A 19,534-nucleotide genomic window follows, 5' to 3' on the forward strand; every position below is an offset into this window, starting at 1 on the left:
TAGGCTGCCTGGGTACACTACAAACTTAGGGTATGTATTTTCAGAGTGGACCTCACAGTGGCAAGGGTATCCTTTGACATTAAGCTAACTGACTCCCTTGGGGTAGCCAGGTGGTGCACGGGATAGAGTACTGGTCAGGAAAACTCAAGTTCAAACCCAGCCTCAGACCGTTACTAGCTTTGGAACCCTGGGCAAGTGACTTAGGGCTCTTGGCCTTGATTTCCTCATCTGTGAAAGGAGGCAGAAAAGCAAATGGGAAAATAGTTCAGGTCAGCACCTTAAATGCTGAATTTTAAGTCTACTTCACCTTAAGGGTGGATCTGTCCTGAGCTGGTCGAACATCCCAATTATCCTGCTGGGATCTGACTTTAAATAAGCTACATTCTAATTCAAACTAGGAGAATGTGCTCATCAGACGGCCTGCATTTTGTAAACAACCCCCACCCTCAAACTAAGCTCCGTAGCCGGGGAATCCCTTGCTCCCTGGAAATCTCCAGCTCGCCTCTGCCTGGTTCTCCCCCTCCCAGCTCCTAAAGTCCTGAATCTTTCCTCCAATAAGAAATCAGGTGGAGGGTGATGGGGGAGGAGGAGCTCTCAGAGATGACCAGCCTGGTGGGGGGTGGTCCAGGTGGAACAGGAGCTCTGGGGTGCAGTTTGGAGGCCTGGGTGGAATCTAGGGCGGAAGAGGGATGGTCCAGGTGATGGAGGGCAGGGCTTGGGGCGGAGAGGGAGGAAGGGTCCTGAGTGCCTGAATTTGAGCCTCAGAGGCTGGGAGGAGCCTCCCAGAGTGGGCTGGCTGAAAACGGGAACTTGTGCTCAGATTTCTCTGCCTTCCACCCTACGTCTGGAGCTTCCCTCAGCCTTCTTTCCTCAGATCTTGGATCACGCTGTCTTCTCTTGGACCCGAGATCTCTGCCTTCTGGAGGCCATTTCTGTGGGTGCAGGTGCCAGGTAGTTCTGAGCCAGCCCCTCACAGACCTGCTGGCTGTTCATCCCACTGGATCTCGTCCTTTCCCTCTGACCCTGTGGTGAGTCTAGCTCCAGGTCCCCCTGGACCAGTCCTCTCCCCCCAGCCTGGTCCCTGGACAAGCTTCCTCCTGCTAACTCTTTTGCAGACTCCCGATCACTTCTCAAGAGTCTGGGGCTGCCCCCTCAACCCCCGGATTTAAGACTCTGTCACCTTCTCACAGAATTCACACCTCACCGTCAGGGACCCAGGAATCCTGCCTTGAGTGAAATAAAAGTGGAAGGATTGAGTGAACCTGAAAACGCCCGCGTGAAGGCCTGGATCTGCCTCCAAGAACTGGGCCCCTCAGGCCTTTTATCATTTAGAGACAAGGCTGATTGTGTTGCCAGTAGAGGAGGGTGAGATTGTTTTTTTAACCTGCCCGTTTGGTTGGGTCAACGCTGACTTTGTAGAGAAAAAGAAAGGACAGTGGGAAGATTTGGGATGGGCTTGAGGGGTGGCAGGCTGCCTGTGGTGATCCTGAGGTAAAGGAGAAGGGGCCTGGGATGATTCCAGGGTAACCCACTAAGAAGGGTTGCTCTGGGTGGGGGCCACAAATACAGGATATTTGAGAGGATTGTTCAGTTTCTAGGTGGGGGTGGGGGAAAGGTCAGGAGCTGGATTGCCCTTTTCTGCTCATGTCCTGGACCCAGTCAGAGGGAAATCTCTGATTCCGTAGCCATTGAGGCTCTGACTGCTCTTGTTCCACGTGGGATCCCAAGTACCTTCTGCCCCTTGTTATCTGAATAAGAATGGGGGAAAGGAAGGGGAAAGAATAGTAGTAGGAGACGGTGGGACTAACTTTGTCCTGCCTGACCCTACCTCTAGGCTTCAGGATCCTTCTCTCTCCCCAGCTGTCTGTAGAAGACCAAAGCCTGGCCCAAGCTGAGAGTGTGGAGCCAGAAGGAATGGCCCTTGGCAGCTGCAGACCCCCACCCCAGGTGAGTGCACTCTCTCTACAAACTTGACCCCCACAGAGGACATTTCTGTAGACAAAGATGATTGTCTGTGAGGCTGGCAATCCCCTCCCTATGGATTGTTCCTTTACAAAAATAGGGGGGGAAATTGAAAACCATACTAACACCACCATCCTGTTCTGTGTCTTTTGAATTAATCCATGGCATATTGGCATCACAATCACTAACTATCCCTCACCCCCAATTGTTCCCTTCCTAAGACCTCTTCACTCCTTCCTCTCTGTTCTGTAGGGATCTTGTCTTTGCTCCTGTGTGCATGGCTACCACCCCTACCCATGTGTCCCTAGAACTGCCCCACCCTCCACCTCCTTTGCCTCTTTGGCCAAGCTCTCCCTGGCAGACCTGGAGGACAGGATGCTCTGCTTACTCTCCATGGTCTGATGTGCACAAATGGTTCATCTGTCTGGTGCACACTGTCTTGTAGCTGGGCATCATGAAGGATATACTGAGGGGCCAGTGAGGGGTGACAGGAGTAAATACCATGAGGAGGGGCTGAGGTGTTCCTGGCCTCCTGCATGCTCTGGTCCTGTGTTTCTGGAAAATCTGGCAGAGTCAAGTAGACCGGTTGTCTTTTGGGTCACATTCCCATGATCAAAGGCCCTTCCCCAAGCTGTGTGGACCAGGGCAAAGAAAAGAATACCTTCTTTAGCTATTACTTTATTTGCATTTATGAAAGGCCTGGTACTTCTTTTGTCAGAGAGGATATAAGAAGGGACTGAGTTTGGGGAACTATTTAAAATTCTGGGAGTTTTCTTTTATACTGGGAAAAAAGGAGGCCCTAAAGGAGACACTCAGTTCTTATCAAAGAGGTGTAGGGCTCAAAGGCAAAGACCCAGTGGAGTGTCTTCCTTTCTCCCCCAAATCTACTTTTCACCATCTTCACAACAACCCTATAGTGTAGTTGCTCTTCTTACCTTTTTTTCACAGGAAACTGAGGCCAACAGATTCAATGAGTTATCAACCAGGGTCACATAAGTCAGTGTCTGAGATAGCATTTGAACTCAGATCTGCATGATCTTCTCCACTTCCATAGCTCCATCCACAATGTATTTGTGTGCCCACCTTCTCACAACTCTTGCATCATTGACTGGTGCTATTGTCAGTTTTGTCGAGTGTGAGATCAGTTCTCTGTGGTATGGTTTACTTTTCTTAGTGTTTTGGGACATTTTTTCATATGGGTAGGAATTCTTGGCAGTTGTTTCTGATAACATTTTGTTCAGATCCTTTAACCATTTATCTATTGGGGAATGGCTATTGGTTGTTTTTCAGTTGTTTGAGTCTTGTCTAAATCTTTTTGACACATTGGAGTTTTCTTGGCAGAGATACTGGAGTGTTTCCCCATTTTTTTCTCCAGCACATTTTACATAGGAGGAACTGAGAAAACAGGGGGAAGTGACTTGCCCAGGGTCACATTGCTAGTAAGTGTCTGAGGCTAAATTTGAATTCAGATCCTCCTGTCTCTAGGTCTGGTACTCTGTCTACTGTGTCACCCAGCTGCCACTGGCTATTAGTCTTTTTTAAAACAATACTTCCTTTTCCCTCAATTACATGTAAAAACATTTTTATTCCAAAATTCTGAGGTCACAGTTCTCTACCTGCTTCCTTCTTCTTACCCCTCCTCCATGTGGTAAGTAATCAGAAATAGGTTCTACATATGCAGTCATGTAAAGCATTTTCATATTAGTTCATGGGAAAAAAATTGTGCTGAAAAGAAAGCAAGTGAAAACTAGTGTGCTTAGGTCTATATTCTGAATCAATTCTTTCTATGGAGGAGGGAGAGCATTTTTCATCATGAATCCTTTCAGATTGTCTTAGGTTATTATATAGCTGAGAAGAGCTAAGTTGTTCACTGCTATTCATCATACAACATTGCTATTACTTTCTGCTAAGTTTCTTCTGCATCAGTTCATTTCAGCATTTCTAGGTTTTTCTGAAATCCTGCTTGTCATGTTCTGTAACACAGTAGTATTCCACTGCAGTCATATACTACAACTTGTAAAGGCAATCAGTGGGCATCTCCTCAATCTCCCGTACTTTGCCCCCACAGAAAGAGTCTGAGTAGGTCCTTTTGTATCTTTTGAAAAAAACCTTTTGTGGATAGCAGCTTCATATTGTTATTCCTGGATCAAAGGCATCCCTATTTTTGTACCCCTTTTATAGTGTAATTCCAAATATAGTTTAGTAAAATTTCAAATACTCTAATGCTCTTAATTGCCCTAATCATCTTAAAGGTCTTCAGAGTTACAGGCTTCATCTTCCAATGTAGGAATATAAACATTTTAACCTTATTGAATCTCTTTTGTTTGCTCTGTTTACCTTTTGATGTTTCTCTTGGGTCTTGTATTTCAAGACCCAAGTTTTATTGAGGTCTGGTCTTTTCATTAGGAATGCTTGAATGTCCTCTATTTATTGAATGAACAGTTTTTTCCCCTGAAGGATTATATTCAGTTTTTCTGGGTATATGATTCTCTGTCACCATCCTAGTTCCTTTGTCTTGGTGAATATTCTATTCCACACCTTCCGATTATTTTTAATGTATAAGTTCCTCACCTTTGAGTTAGCTTGACTGTAGTTCCCTGACATATGAATTACTTCTTTCTGGCTGATTGTACTCTTTTTTTCCTTGAACTTGGAGCACTGGAGTTTAATATTCCTGGCAGTTTTCATTTTAGATCTCTTTTAGGAGATGATTGGTGGATTCTTTCAATTTCTATTTTACCCTCTTAGTGTATCAGGTCTGTACCAAGAAAACGTCAAATGTGGCCATGGAGGATGAGATAAGACTGAAGCAACTGAACAGTAATAAAACATCCATTTGGAATGTATTGTAGAGTATTGTATGAGGTGCGGGTCTATTCCTAATTTCCTTCCTGACAGCTTTCTGCTTTTCTCAGCAGTGGTTTTTTTTTAGCCAAATATGGATTTTTTCCTTAATCAGGCTTTTGTCCACTTTACCAAACACGGAGTTACTGAGTTCTAATGATTCTGAGTCTCCCTTGTTTAATCTGTTCCATTCATTTCTCCCTCCCTCCCTCTCTCTCTCTCTCTCTCTCTCTCTCTCTCTCTCTCTCTCTCTCTCTCTCTCACTCCCTCTCTCCCCCAGTACTACACAGTGTTGATGACCAGTGCTGTTTACTATAGTTCGATGTCTCTTCCTCCCCTATTCTTACTTGTTTCCATCATCCCCCATGATATTATTGTAGTTCTTTTATTTTTTCCAAATGAATTTTGTTATTTTCTTCTGCTGTGAAACGTGACCTCCACAGTTTTGTTGTTGTTATTATTGATGTTATTCAGCTGTGTCCCAGTCCTTGTGACCCCATTTGCGGTTTTCTTCGCAGTGATGTTGGAGTGGTTTTTACTTCTCCAATTCATATTTCCGATGAGGGAACTGAGCCAAACAGAATGAAAAGCCCTGGCCAGGATCACGTAGCTAGTAAGAGACTGAAGCTGAATTTGAACTCATTTTCCTGACTCCAGTTCCAACATTCTATCCACACCGCCCTCAGTTGTCCCCATCATTTCATTACTATAGAATTAAATGTGTAAATATTGTTGTTAAGTCTCCATTTGGTTTGACACTTTTGTTGTCTTTGAGGCAATTTCCATTCTTATTTTATTACAGAATGAAAGGCTATATTGATAGTTTCTGCCTTTTTACACGTTTGTAATATCTTCCTGCCCTAGTCCCCAGTTACTTTTTGCAAAAATTCCATGGGTGCATGGATAAGGGAAGAATTTATGACCAAACAAGTTCTAGAGAATAATACAACTATACAATCCATAATTCACAGAAAATTTAATTAAATTAAATCCATATAAAATTAAAAAATTTTAGCACAAAGGAAGTCAATACTATGAAAATTATAAGGAAAGGAGAGAATTGGGGAATTTTTTTCAGTAAGTATCTCTGATAAAGGCTTCATTTCATGAATAATAGAGAACTGATTCTAATTTGTAAAAATATACTTCATTCTCCAACTGATAAATAATTAAAGGATATGAACAGGCAGTTTTGGGAATATTCAATGAAACCTATCTATGCTCATGAAAAAAACCTTCTAAACTTGTATTAGACACGTGCTATGTTAAAACTACTCTGAGGCACCAACTCATACTTACCAGATCAGCTAATATGATAAACATGGAAAATGATGGAGGTTGAAGAGATGTAGAAAAACTGGGACCCTAATGTTCTGTTGATGGAGTTATGAATTGGTCCAACTTGTGGAGAGCAGTTTGGAACTGTGCCTAAAGAATTAAGAAAGTGTGCATAATCTTTGATCCAATAAATACCATACCACTGTTATGTTTATAGCCCAAAGCCATCAAAATAATGAGGAAAGGACCTGTTTGTACAAAAATATTTTCAGTAGCTCTTTTTTGCATTGCTTAGGAGTGGGAAAGTGAAGAGATGCCCATCAGTTTGAGAATGGCTAAACAATCTCTAGTATGTGATTGTAATGGGATAGTATTATGCTATAAGAAATGACCAGGAGGATGATTTCAGAAAAACCTAGAAAGACTTACTTGAACTGATGCAGCCTGAAGTGAACAGAACGAGGAGAACATTGTATACAGTAACAGCAGTGTGTGTGGTTCAGTGAAGAACTGTGAGTGACTTAGCTCTTCTCAGCAATACAGTGATCCAAGAAAATGCCCAAAGGACTAATGGCAAAGTCTGTCTCCAGAGAAAGGACTGATACTGTTTGCCATACAGACTGGAGCATGCTATTTTTCACCTTTTTTCTTACATTCTTTTTCTATTTTTTCCAAGTCTTTTTGTACAAAATTACTAATACAGAAATGTTTTACATGATTGCATATGTATAACTTATATCTTATTGCTTATTATCTAAATTGGGGGGGAAGGAATAGAGGGAAAGAGAGACAGAATTTGGAACTCTAAAATTTTAAAAACAACAAATATTAAAAACATAACATGTAGTAGAGGGAAATAATATTTCAGAAAATGTAGAAAAAGAAAATAGAGGTTGTTCACCATTCAGCATGGAGCCATCCACTGACTGCAGCAAGTGGAGAAATTGTGAATCATCTTTGAATCCCATTTAAATTGTCTTAGGGAGAATCTGAAGGTCTCCTGCCAAAGTACTGAACTCTGAGATCCTTTCTCCAGTTAGATTGCCAGTCCTTCACATTCTACAACAGGGAGTACAACTCTGATGGACTGGCCATGTTGTTCAAATGCCAAAAGGATGTTTCCCTAAAGGACTGTTTCATGGAGAACACATGCAAAGAAGGCACTCAGTGTGGTCAGAAGACATAGTACAAGGCCATATTTCCAAGGTCTTTCTGAAGAATTTTGAAATCAGTGGTGAGACATGGGAGACTGTGAAAGGACCACCCAGCATAGGTTATGAACATGAAAGAACATGCATGCTGTGCTATGCTAGCAAAGCAGAATTGCAGTATTTCAAAAGAATAGTGAGATGTGCAAATTGAGAGGCATCTCCACCCCAAATGTTCCTGTGGACTATTTGTTCCCAACCTATGGTAGAGCCTTCTGGCCTCTATTAGTCTGATCATCCATGGTCAGACACATTGTACTTGAACCCTTACATAGTGATGCAGTTTTGGTCTGCTGTGAACACAAAGAACAACAAAAATGAAGAACTATAAAACTAAATACTTTAATAAGGAAATAATAACTTATTGACAAATGAAAGCTATCATAAATAAAAGGCATAAGATGTTTTAGCCATGACGGATTATAAAAAGGGCAGCCCCAGACACACTGTAATAACAGAGAATTCTCCTTCACTTGGCTGGAAAGTCTCATCTCCTTCACTTCAGTTTCGATTGTAATTAGTATATCTTATGAATCCTTTTCATCTTTTATCTAGAGAAGACTTTATTCCAGGCTCTCAGGAAATTAACCAGATTTTTTTCTTTCTCTTCCCTCTCTTTTCTATAGCAAACATTCTCCGCCTTACACCCCAGAATATATTCTACTTGCCAACTTCTCACAAACCTGACAGAATATTGTTGATAAAATATTATTTTTATCAGTTCTGATAAGGAAGACATTTCACTTTTCTCCCCTCCTTTGGTGTTTCTATCTCACAGAAAAAAGACACATGAAATACTTCTCTCAAGTTTTCATTGAGCTCAATGACTATGGTTTTGAATGTTGATTCTCACTGAACTAGGATAAGACTTTTAGTTCAGTCCCCTTTTTGTGCTTCAGTTTCCTCTTCTCACTTGGTGAGGTTAGACTGCCTGAATTCTGGAGTCTTTTTCAGGTCTCAATCTTGTGGCTCTTGATGCTTTAGGAGCTGGTGACATTTTAGGATGTGTCTGTGGACTTCACCCCAGAGGAATGGGACCTCTTAGACCATCCTCAGAAGAAGTTTTGCAAGGCAGTCATGCTGGAGAATGCCCACAACCTACTCTCCTTGGGTAAGGACATTTTCCCTGGCCACTCTGAGTCTGCTACCAAAAGCAATATCTTGTGTGCTGACTTTGGAGCATTTATCTATTACTAGAAAGGGAAATGTGCTGGTCTCCAGTATCCAAGAGACAGGGTCCTTCTGCTGCCTGGTTTTCCTCTAGAAGGTCAGTACATGGTATGAAGATAACATGTATGTTCTGTTGTTGCTACTGCAGCTGTCTCATGGCAATTCTAGGTAGCCTGAGGTAGGTCAGTGTTGAAGTATCTCAGATGTAGAACTAATCCTATGGATTATTTAACCCAACCTCTCCCTGGATATTAATTTTGTCTGCCAAGTACCTGAGAAGTGCTCAGCCTGCTTTTTTCTGTAACCTCTTCCTCTTTGGGATGGGCCAAGTATTTAGGATATCCTTCTTTCTGAGAAGCATCACTTTGTAACTCTCAGTTTCTGATTGTGTCAAGTGTCACAAATTTGTCCTTAATCTTTCTTTCATTTGCCTCCACTATGTTGTACAGATGGTGGGAAAGGACAGAAGGAAATAATCCTTTCCATTCACCTGCTGTTCATCAACTGTTGTGTTATGTCCTTTCTTTACAATATAATGTTATTAGCTGATACTATTATCCCCAAATGGCATTTAAGAAAACTGAAGCAAACACAGGTTAAGTGTCTTTTCCAGACACACAGTTAAAAACTGTCTGAGGGGGGATTTAATCTTTGGCATTTCTCAGTCTATTCCCAGACCTTGCCCTACTTCACTACCAGTCACCTCTAATTTCTAGATAATGAAATTCTGCAATGAGTGCCTCCTTTGAGGAAGGTGCACCATGATCAAATTTTCTGATTCTCCATTGGCTCCATGATCTTCTCCCCCACCTTTCCCCAAAGTTCTTAAAAATGAATGCTATGGAAATCATGTTTAAACACTTTTGGCCACCATCTTTTCCTCCTTGATTGCATGCCCCTGTCAATGGCAGGAATCAGAGACTGGCCAAGTGTTAAAATTTGAGTACCTAAGGTTCATTCAGTTCCCCAAAAGGAGAATCTCACCAGAAGAGCAATGACTCACTGAATGAACAGTAACCAGGTTTTTATAGGTTTCATGGAGTGAGGAGTTGAGGAGGAGGCAGAGCCAGAGCTGATCCATCAAGCTCTAATCTGCTGGAGCTCAATGCTGATCTGGCATATCCTTTTTTGGTTACTTGCATTACAACCATTAATGGAAGAAGAAGCCAGAGGTTTGCGAACATGAAGGAGCGATTCTCAAAATGGAATGGCTTTGTATGTACTCTGTTTTCCTGAAAGAGAACTAAATTCTAAGTATGTCTCCATGTTCATTCCTTTTTCCACATTATCAGGGCTTCCAGTTCCCAGAGAATATTTGGTTTCTTATTTGGAGGAAAGGGAGGTGCCAATGATGCTGGAACAAGAAGGCCTGAGGACCTGCTGTTCAGGTGAGTGAGGAAAAAGCAGGCACATGAGAGCTGTGTCTCTTGGTGTTGTAGCAAAGCAAGTGTTAGATGTGGGGGCAGGAACACCTGAATTGGGATTCTTTTTCAGAGACTTTTAGCAGTGAGTCTGTGCACAAGTCACTGAACCCCACTGATTTTCAGTTGACTCTTCTGTAAAATTAGGAAGTTAGACACCGTGCAATTAAGCTATCCCCTACTGATAAATCTATGATCCTAAAAAAAATGCATTGTTTAGAATTTGGGGGCATGGAACTTCCCTGAAAGTGCAAAAGGGGGTTAGGCTTTTAAATATGGTTACTTTCTTAGGCATTGTTCTCATCAGTGAAGACTTAGAAAGTTGCTGCTAAGTTCCATACCCGCTCTTAATCAACATAAAGAGATGCAAGGAACATTCCTTGCTTTAGTGGTGTTCTCAGACTGGGTGGGCAGATGACATGCTAACAACCATGTAGAAATCTATTATGGACAAGACAGATTGGATCTCATTGAGAGAGGAAATGTACTACAGTGAAGGAGAACTGGAAAGCCTATTGTGGAAGGTGGGCCCTAGCTGGGGCTTCAGGGATGGCATTCCATGTCTGGACATGGCTTGGAAAGCCAAAACATTTGGAAGGCAGAGTGTCCCCTTCACAAAATAAAAGTGAGGCTCATACCAGTGGATTATAGCAAGTTTGGTGGGGATGTGAAGGGAAAGAAAATTTAGAAGAATAAGGGAGGGGTATGTAAAGAGAGAGGGTAGGTGATTAATAGCCTTAGAAGAGATTTTGTATTTGATCCTTTTCCTAGGGAGCCCCAGGAGATTGTTGAGGATATGGTGATATGGTCAGTCAAGAACTTTAGGAAGATGATCTTTGTAAGGGAGTGGTGGAATGACTGGAGTGGAGGGAGACTTGGAGCACCTGGAACAAGTATCAGGTTCTTGAAATAGCTCTGTTGTGTGGTGTTCAGGACCTGAAGCAAGACAGTAGAAGTGTTGGGAGAGAAGGGGGTGTTATGGGAGAAATGTTATCTGGGTGGAATCAGAGGACATAGGAGCAGATTGACTATGTGAGACAGAAGTGTTTGTGAAACTCCATGAGGAAGGCATGATACCTCATTTATGAATGTGCTCTAATGGGAGGATTCCTTGGACAGCATTAGGAAAGTAGGAAGATGGGAGGGCCGGAAGAAAGAGAATAAGTTTGTTTTGGACAACAATGATATTAGTGTCGCTAAATCCCAGAGAGAGTGAGAGAAAAAAAGAAGGGTGATTGATTGTGAAAAGCTGTAGAGAAGGAAAGAAAGATGAGGATGAAGAAGTGACCAGTGGATTTCACAACGTGGATGTTCTTGGTAATTGTGGAGAGAGGAATTTCAGTTGAACAATGAAACTGGGCGCTAGACTGCTGAGAATAGAGAAAAGCTTTGGTGACTCCACTTGTAAGTGGGCACTTCCAGCTGTTTAGCCAAGAAATAGAAGAAAGATCATGGAAACATATCTCTTGGATTGAATGGATCAAGTGATCATGTTTTGAGCATTAGCAAGAAATGGTTTCTGGCAGTAGGGAAATAGTCATTAGTGTGGGAGAGACTGGAAAGTAGTGATTAAAAGGAATGCTGGAGGGGCAGCATACTGAGGAAGATGATGTCCTGGAATGGGATGATTTATTCATGGAAAGGAGTTTGCTTTAGCTAGCAGGGGGATCATTTCATCTGACAGTGACGTCAAAGAGAAAAAGTCACTTCATGGATGGAAAATGAGGAGGATAAGATAGCTCTTGATAAGCATCCAGTTTTTTCAAAGAAAAAATAGAAGGCACATTTCTTCACTGAAAAGGTGATTAGTGGGGTAGACAGTGGGAGCAGGTAATCAGGGACATTTGGGAAAGAATTAAAAGAATTGGGAAAGATGCTGTGGTGAAGGAGATAGGGAGTCAGGTCGTGGTTTTCAGTCTTTCCAGTCATTTCTGTTTCACTATGACCTCTTTTGGGGTTTTCTTGGCTAAGATGCTGGAGTGATTTCCCATTTGCGTTTCAGGCTCATTTTATAGACAAGGAAATCAAGGGCAAGAGCCCTAAGTGACTTGGGAAGGGTTGCAAAGCTAGTAAGTGTGTCTGAGGCTGGATTTGAACATCAGTCTCCCTAATCAGTAGCTACTGCACCACTTAACTACCGAAAGGGACTCAAAGGATACCCTTGGCACCATGAGGTCCACCCTGAATTTAAATACCCTTAAATTGTAGTTGACTGAGGCAGCAGGTTTTATGATTTTCTCTTTCCATTCAGTAGCATGTGAGTACAAGCAAAGGTTGTTGCCTCATTTAGAATTAATCCAAGGATATGCTTTACCTAAATTATCAACTTGTGTCCCTCCCTTGATCTCTAAGGCCCAATCTTTGGCCCCTTCTTGGAGAATTGTTGGCCACATTCATTGAGCTGATAGCCACTCTCAGTTTGGCCAAGTGCTAATTAGAAATTCCTAGGTGTCCCTTAGTATGGGATGCTTCAGGAGCCTAAAAAGAGTTTCTGCAGTGTTCTCTCTGGGCTTGCTCAGGTCCCATCAGGTTTAGAAGCAGACAAAGTTCACACAAAAAGGAGATAAAATGAAAGAGTGAGAAACAGGTCTGCATTTTCCAAGTAAGGCAGAGAACAGAATATAGGGATTGAGGCAGAAGCTGGGGCCTGGTATCAACCATGGGTCCTGTCAGTGAACAAGTATGGATTAAACACCTTCAGTTTTCTAGGCAACTCACCAAGTTTTAGGAAGGGAAAAGGCAGTCCCTGAGGTCAAGGAGCTGTCAGTCTGCCAGAGGAACATGGAAATGGTGGAGAAGAAACAGCAGATCAGGAACCTTGGTCTTAACTAATCCAGGGAAAGGAGAGTGTTTGGGAGTGTAAAGACATCTAGTTCATTGGGAGACCGTGGAATAAAGGGGAACTCAAGGAGTGAATATAAAAATAGATTAAGGAGAGTAGAATTAGGGGAAAAAAACTTAAAAATCAAGACAAGAATGAGAACAAATCCAGGTCCACCTCAGAGATATTGCAGAATCAGTTCCAGAGCTCTGCAGTAAAGCATATATTGCAATCAAGTCAGTCACTTTAATTTTTGGTTTTTCAGTGCATATGAAATTTATGTTTATAAATACTGTTTTCTATGACATGCACAATACTATTTTGTTTTTTCAAAGTACATATTTTAATTAACAATATTTTGTTGGTAATAAAACTACCTATGCCTGAGCCTTCAGTGAGTCCTAATCTTCTTTCTGGTGGGGTCTCTGGTCCAGTGTTGCTGGCTTGACTCATCAGAGTTGTGATTGCTCAAGGTTGGCAGTTGCCATGGCAGTTTCTTAAAATAAGGAAACAGTTAAGTTTGCCACCTCCATTGACTGACTCTTCTTTTCCCTGGAGTTTAAAGTACGCTCGTGATTTGGCCTAATTTCAATATTTTTGTGTCTCAGGGTAATAGGAAGACCCAAAGAGAGGGAGAAAAAAGTCAAGCATGCAAAAAGAAAACATTTTTTCTTAAAAAAATAATTTGAACAAAAGTGCCATGGAAAAGGGCCATCAAGTTCTGTGGACAGAACATGCCCAATTGCAGGGTGGGTGATCTAATGTCATCTGCAGGGACACTTTTCTGGTAACTCAGCCATTAAGAGTTCATGGCCTGACTTGAGGTTGTAGCATGAATGCTGGGTCTGCCAGTTTCACAGGTGTTTCTGAGGATCCAATGTGATTGTCTGTGAAGGTCTTTCCAAGTCAAGTTATTCTGTAGTGGCATTTTCAAACATTGTGATTGTGTCAATTTAACTTGGAATACTTTTATCTTTACCTGAAGAAGTGTCATATAGATCAGTTTACTTTCTTCCAGTGGAGGGAAGTGTTTATAATTGTGTGTGTGTGTGTACCTGTGTCTCTGTAAATATGTTTCACGATTTGTTTTTTTGCAGAAGGAATGATTGGACCTGGAAAGAGAGAGACTACTGAAAAGCTAAGTATTTCTGTGGAAGAAGCACAGCAAGAAAACCTCATGAGTGCTGGTCACTGTGACTTCATTAGGAGCCAAATCTGTGCTGTATTTCAGAAAGTTCACCCTGGAGATAAACTTTATGGTTGTCATCACTGTGGGAAAAGCATGAGTCAACAGTCCTCCCTGATTTACTGTCAAAAAATTCATACTGGAGAGAACCCACATGATCTTCATGAATGTGATGTACATTTTAGTGAACTCTCCTCCTTCCGTATTCATCACATGATTGATAGTGAGAGGCAGTCTCCTGAATGCAGTCAGTGTGGAAAGGATGGGAGCTGCACCTGTAGTCTTGCTGTACATCAGAGCATGGAGACTAGAGAGGAACTTTATAAATATGATAAACATGGAAAGGCATTGCTACAGAGCTCCAATCTTACTCAACATCAGAAAATCCACAATGGTGAGAAACCTTATGAATGTAATCCTTGTGGAAATGCATTCAGATTTAAAGGCCATGTTACTCTACATCAGGAAACCCATATGGAGAAACTTTATGAATGTAATCAATGTGGAAAGGCATTCACAAGCGGCTCCAATCTTGCTGCACATCAGAGAATCCACACTGCAGCGAGAGCTTATGAATGTAACCAGTGTGGAAAGGCTTTCAGACAAAACTATCTACTTGTTTCACATCAGAGAATCCACAATAGAAAGAAACTTTTTGAATGTAGTGAGTGTGCAAAAGCTTTCCGTTCTAGCTCCAGTCTTGATGTACATCAGAGAATCCACAATGGTGAGAAGCCACATAAATGTAATCAATGTGGAAAGGCTTTCAGACTAAACTCCCTACTTGCTGCACATCAGAGAATTCACACTGGGGAAAAACCGTATGAGTGTAATCATTGTGGAAAGACTTACAGATCTAGCTCCAGTCTTGCAGCCCATCAGAGAATCCACACTGGAGAGAAACCTCATGAATGCAATGAATGTGGAAAGACTTTCAGATACAGCTGCCATCTTATCCTACATCAGAGAATCCACACTGGAGAGAAACCTCATGAATGCAATGAATGTGGAAAGGCCTTCAGACAAAACTTCCAACTTACTGTACATCAGAGAATCCACACCGGAGAGAAACCTCATGAATGCAATGAATGTGGAAAGGCTTTCAGAAGGAGGTCCAAACTTATTCTGCATCAGAGAATCCACACTGGAGAGAAACCTTATCAATGTAATCAATGTGGAAAGGCTTTCAGAGACAGCTCAAATCTTGCTGTACATCAGAGTATCCACACTGGAAAGAAACCCTATGAATGTGATCAATGTGGAAGGGCTTTCAGACTAAAAGATCTACTTGATGTACATCAGAGAATCCACAATGGTGAGAAGCCACATAAATGTAATCAATGTGGAAAGGCTTTCAGTTCTAGCTCCAGTCTTGCTGCACATCAGAGTATCCACGCTGGAAAGAAACCTTATGAATGTAATCAGTGTGGAAAAGCTTTCAGTAGGAGGTCCAAACTTATTGTGCATGAGAGAATCCACACTGGAGAGAAACCATATGAATGTAATCAATGTGGAAAGGCTTTCAGAAGAAAGTACCATCTTGCTGTACACCAGAGAATCCACACTGGAGAGACACCTTATCAATGTAATCAATGTGGAAAGGCTTTCAGACAAAACTACCAACTTACTGTACATCAGAGAGTCCACACTGGAGAGAAACCATATGAATGTAATCAATGTGGAAAGGCTTTCAGAGAAAACTACCAACTTACTGTACATCAGAGAATCCACACTGGAGAGAAACCTTATCAATGTAATCAATGTGGAAAGGCTTTCAGACTAAACTCTCTGCTTCGTGCACATCAGAGAATCCACACTGGAAAAAAACCCTATGAATGTGATCAATGTGGAAAGGCTTTCAGAGAAAACTACCAACTTACTGTACATCAGAGTATCCATACTGGAAAGAAACTTTTTGAATGTAATGAGTGTTCAAAAGCTTTCCGTTCTAGTTCCAGTCTTGATGTACATCAGAGAATCCACAATGGTGAGAAGCCACATAAATGTAATCAATGTGGAAAGGCTTTCAGACTAAACTCCCTACTTGCTGCACATCAGAAAATTCACACTGGGGAAAAATCATATGAGTGTAATCAATGTGGAAAGGTTTTCAGTTCTAGCCCCAGTCTTGCTGTGCATCGGAGAATCCACACTGGAGAGAAACCTCATGAATGCAATGAATGTGGAAAGACTTTCAATAGGAGGTCCAAACTTATTGTGCATCAGAGAATCCACACTGGAGAGAAACCATATGAATGTAATCAATGTGGAAAGGCTTTCAGAGAAAACTACCAACTTACTGTACATCAGAGAATCCACACTGGAGAGAAACCTTATCAATGTAATCAATGTGGAAAGGCTTTCAGACTAAACTCTCTGCTTGGTGCACATCAGAGAATCCACACTGGAAAAAAACCCTATGAATGTGATCAATGTGGAAAGGCTTTCAGACTAAACTGTCTACTTGGTGCACATCAGAGAATCCACACTGGAGAGAAACCTTATAAATGTAATGAATGTGGAAAGACTTTCAGAGAGAGCACCAAACTTAGTCTACATCAGAGAATCCACACTGATGTGAAACCTTATCAATGTAATCAGTGTGGAAAAGGTTTCAGACGAAACTCCCACCTTACTTTACACCAGAGAATCCACACTGGAGAGAAACCTTATGAATGTAATCAATGTGGAAAGGCTTTCAGTTCTAGCTCCAGTCTTGCTGCACATCAGAGTATCCACACTGGAAAGAAACCCTGAATGTGATCAGTGTGGAAAGGCTCTCAGAACCAGACTTCCTACTTGCTGCACATAATAGAATTCACACTGGATAGATATATAATGTGATTGATGCTTTTATATACATTCTCACCTTATTATACAAATCTGATGAAAGCAAATTTGAGGAGACATTGTTTCTAGGTAATTATTTAATTATGGCTTGTTTAAAATTTATAAAACAATGGTCATTTAGCTATCTCTTACCAACCAAATAGGAATCATGGAGACCTCTCAAAACTTATATTCCCTTAGCTAAGTGGGAGTTACCTATAGGCATAAATCAATGCTGATTAATTAAATTTTAATGAGAATGAGTATTATGAGATTTGGGCTTATTCTAATGAGGGATGAGGGGGAGGGGCCTGAATCTTGACTCAGTTTTGGACAAAGAGACTTATTTCTAGCCTGATCACCATTACTTAGTGCAGTGTGGACCAGAGGGTTCCAATTCCCCTCAGAACTGTTTCACTAAAACACAATGGGCCAGAATTCACCTATAATAAAATCCTTTTACATTTTGGTCAGATCTAAATTTTCCCAGGTCTTGCCAAAGATTTCATCTGATCATCAGCCCTGCCCTTCAAAGACTGACTGAATCACCTACACTGGCCGATTTCTGAATGAGGAGATGGGGGAAAAAAGCTTTGTCCTAATTGAATAATTGTTTATTTCTATGGGAGAAACATTCTTTTCTCTCACATGAGAGAATCCATTCTAGAAGACATGTAATTTGTCAATCAATATGAAAAGTGTTCAAGCTAAAGTCATTATTGATGTTATTCTGATATTTCCTATCAGAATTCACGTGGGATAGAAAGTATTTCGATAATGAATGTGGAAAGACATTCTACAAGCACTACAGAGCTTGTAGACATCAGAAGTTTTACCTTATGATCTAGCCCTGTCTGGACTCTGGAAAGGTCTGCAACCAGAGATCATCTCTTCCTTTACATCAAGGATTGCTAGTGGAGAAAAGACTTATGAATGTGTTCAATGAGGACCAGCCTTTTCCTGGAAGAGGCAGTCAGTAGACTGCACAATATTCACAATGCAAGGAAGTCTTATAAAAGCAATAATGGTAGGATGGTGATCATCTGATGATTTTTTGTGTATTCCAATGTGTACGTTGAAGAAATCTTGCTGGACATAAAATATATGGATCTAATTAATGAGTAATGTTTTCTCCCTGTAGCACAGACCTCACTAGACATAGTATATTTCATATAGTGCATGAAGCCCAAAAAAGAGATTGAATTTATCTCAGGAACCCGAGGGTTTCTCATGTCTTCCCTAACATGTGTTATGGCATCCTAGGGTGAAACCTCTCACTGGCTTCCTCACTTAACTGCACTCTCCCACTGTAGTGAGACACCTTTCCTGTTTACCTTTCAAGCTGTCCTAGACAGGTAATATGGCTCACTGCTCCAAAATTCGTTCTGAGTCATTATTTCAAGGTTGTTTTCAAGAGAATCTGGAGGTGCCAAGCAAGTGAGTGCCTGACCTTGTCCATAGAAGTCCCCATGCCCATATATTCAGGAAATACTCCCATGATAGCTCAAATTTTCTTGCAAAGTCTCTTGTCTTTCCCATTCAGTTGTTTTCTTCTATTTCTTTGCAATACCCAGTTAAGAAAACCTTATCTCTCCTTGCTATTCTCACAAATTATGAATTTATTTGGGGAAATCTCCCCTTTGCTTTCCCCTTCTTTCCGCAGCTATTTGCAAGGCCTCGTCAGACAGACATTTTGTTTTGTTGCTCTTTTACTTTGAAATATATTTGGTTGTTGCCTCCTGTGCAATATTAGGAATCACTGTCAGTGGCTCTTCAGGCATTCTGTCTACCACATCTAATCCCCTAAATGTGTGCATCACTTCCAGTTCCTATCCATAAGCCATGCTATTTTGATCATATCTTTAGGGTCTAATGGTTTTCCCTGATTTCTTAAATTTGAGTCTGAATTTTGCTGTAAGAAATTTAGGATCTGAACCTCAGTCAGCTCCAGATTGTGTTTGGACTGATTGTATAGAATGTCACCCTCCCACATCTTTTCCCTATAAGAATATTTTGGAGTTATTGGTTTCATAAAACTGAGCAACTTTGGCCTCTTTGGAGGCAGTGGTTGGAAGACAGAATTGTTACTGTGATAGTGAATGGTTTTCCTTGGATTTGAACCATACTTATGTATACATTGGAAAAATCTTGCTGGAGATAAAACTTAGCGATCTAATTAACAAGGTTAAGTCTCTTGCCCAAGATCTAATTAGATTTTGAAGTTTAAGAGACCTCATTAAACATCCAAAATTACTTACTGTGATGAATTCCCTAAAAATACAGCTATTTCCTGTGAAATCCTTATGTTTGTCATTATTCTTCCATAATAATCCTTTGAATTCATATGCTATGATTTCATTTGCCATTCTCCAGTTGATGGGTACTCAGGTTGTTCTTTGCTGGAACAAAATGTTCTCTTATAAATATTTTGTTAAAAGACAACAGTCCATCTAGAGTGTTAAAATCGTAGCTGGACAAATGCTTTCTATGTAAGGTGATAATTTGGAAAATATATTCAATGAAATTGATGTCATTTTAGTGTCACCAAGTCTTTTTTTAAGGTATTCTTGCCAAAACAGTGAAATTTGTTTTAAATCTGTAACGTAACTTTTGTTATGCTTCAAAATTTTATTGTAGCTTTGGGAAATATTTGATAAGTAATATTAACTTTAAAAACCATACCTAGCGGGTGATGCCCTTGTATTCTTAGGAAATCAGCTTCTCTTTTGATCCAGATGCTGTGATATGATGAATTAAACTGCTGGAGAATGTGATTACAATGTTCACAAACTGCTAAGTATTTAATTGAATATAT

The 19,534-nt window shown here is 40.9% G+C and overlaps 1 protein-coding gene across 2 annotated transcripts; it reads left to right on the plus strand.

The window, feature by feature from the left end:
• The first annotated feature begins 1,497 nt into the window (after positions 1 to 1,497).
• On the plus strand, positions 1,498 to 19,252 carry LOC140521542 (uncharacterized). Of its 2 annotated transcripts, XM_072636688.1 has the most exons (4): positions 1,498 to 1,947; positions 8,277 to 8,403; positions 9,755 to 9,850; positions 13,802 to 19,252. In XM_072636688.1, the coding sequence occupies exons 2-4, from the start codon at positions 8,370 to 8,372 to the stop codon at positions 16,645 to 16,647; spliced, it is 2,976 nt and encodes a 991-aa protein (XP_072492789.1). In that variant the 5' UTR covers positions 1,498 to 1,947; positions 8,277 to 8,369; the 3' UTR covers positions 16,648 to 19,252. The 2 variants fall into 2 exon arrangements, with proteins under 2 accessions (XP_072492789.1, XP_072492799.1); XM_072636698.1 differs by lacking the exon at positions 8,277 to 8,403.
• Positions 19,253 to 19,534: the final 282 nt, after the last annotated feature.

The sequence above is a fragment of the Notamacropus eugenii genome, chromosome 1 (assembly GCF_028372415.1).
Source record: "Notamacropus eugenii isolate mMacEug1 chromosome 1, mMacEug1.pri_v2, whole genome shotgun sequence".
Lineage (NCBI taxonomy): Eukaryota > Metazoa > Chordata > Mammalia > Diprotodontia > Macropodidae > Notamacropus > Notamacropus eugenii.

What these genes read in the sequence shown, in the direction of transcription:
- LOC140521542 (XM_072636688.1), top strand. Translation starts at nt 8,370, where the DNA reads ATGCTGGAGAATGCCCACAACCTACTCTCCTTGG. An exon ending in CCACAACCTACTCTCCTTGG is followed by an intron (nt 8,404 to 9,754) that starts GTAAGGACATTT and finishes CCACATTATCAG; the next exon opens with GGCTTCCAGTTCCCAGAGAA. An exon ending in CCTGAGGACCTGCTGTTCAG is followed by an intron (nt 9,851 to 13,801) that starts GTGAGTGAGGAA and finishes GTTTTTTTGCAG; the next exon opens with AAGGAATGATTGGACCTGGA.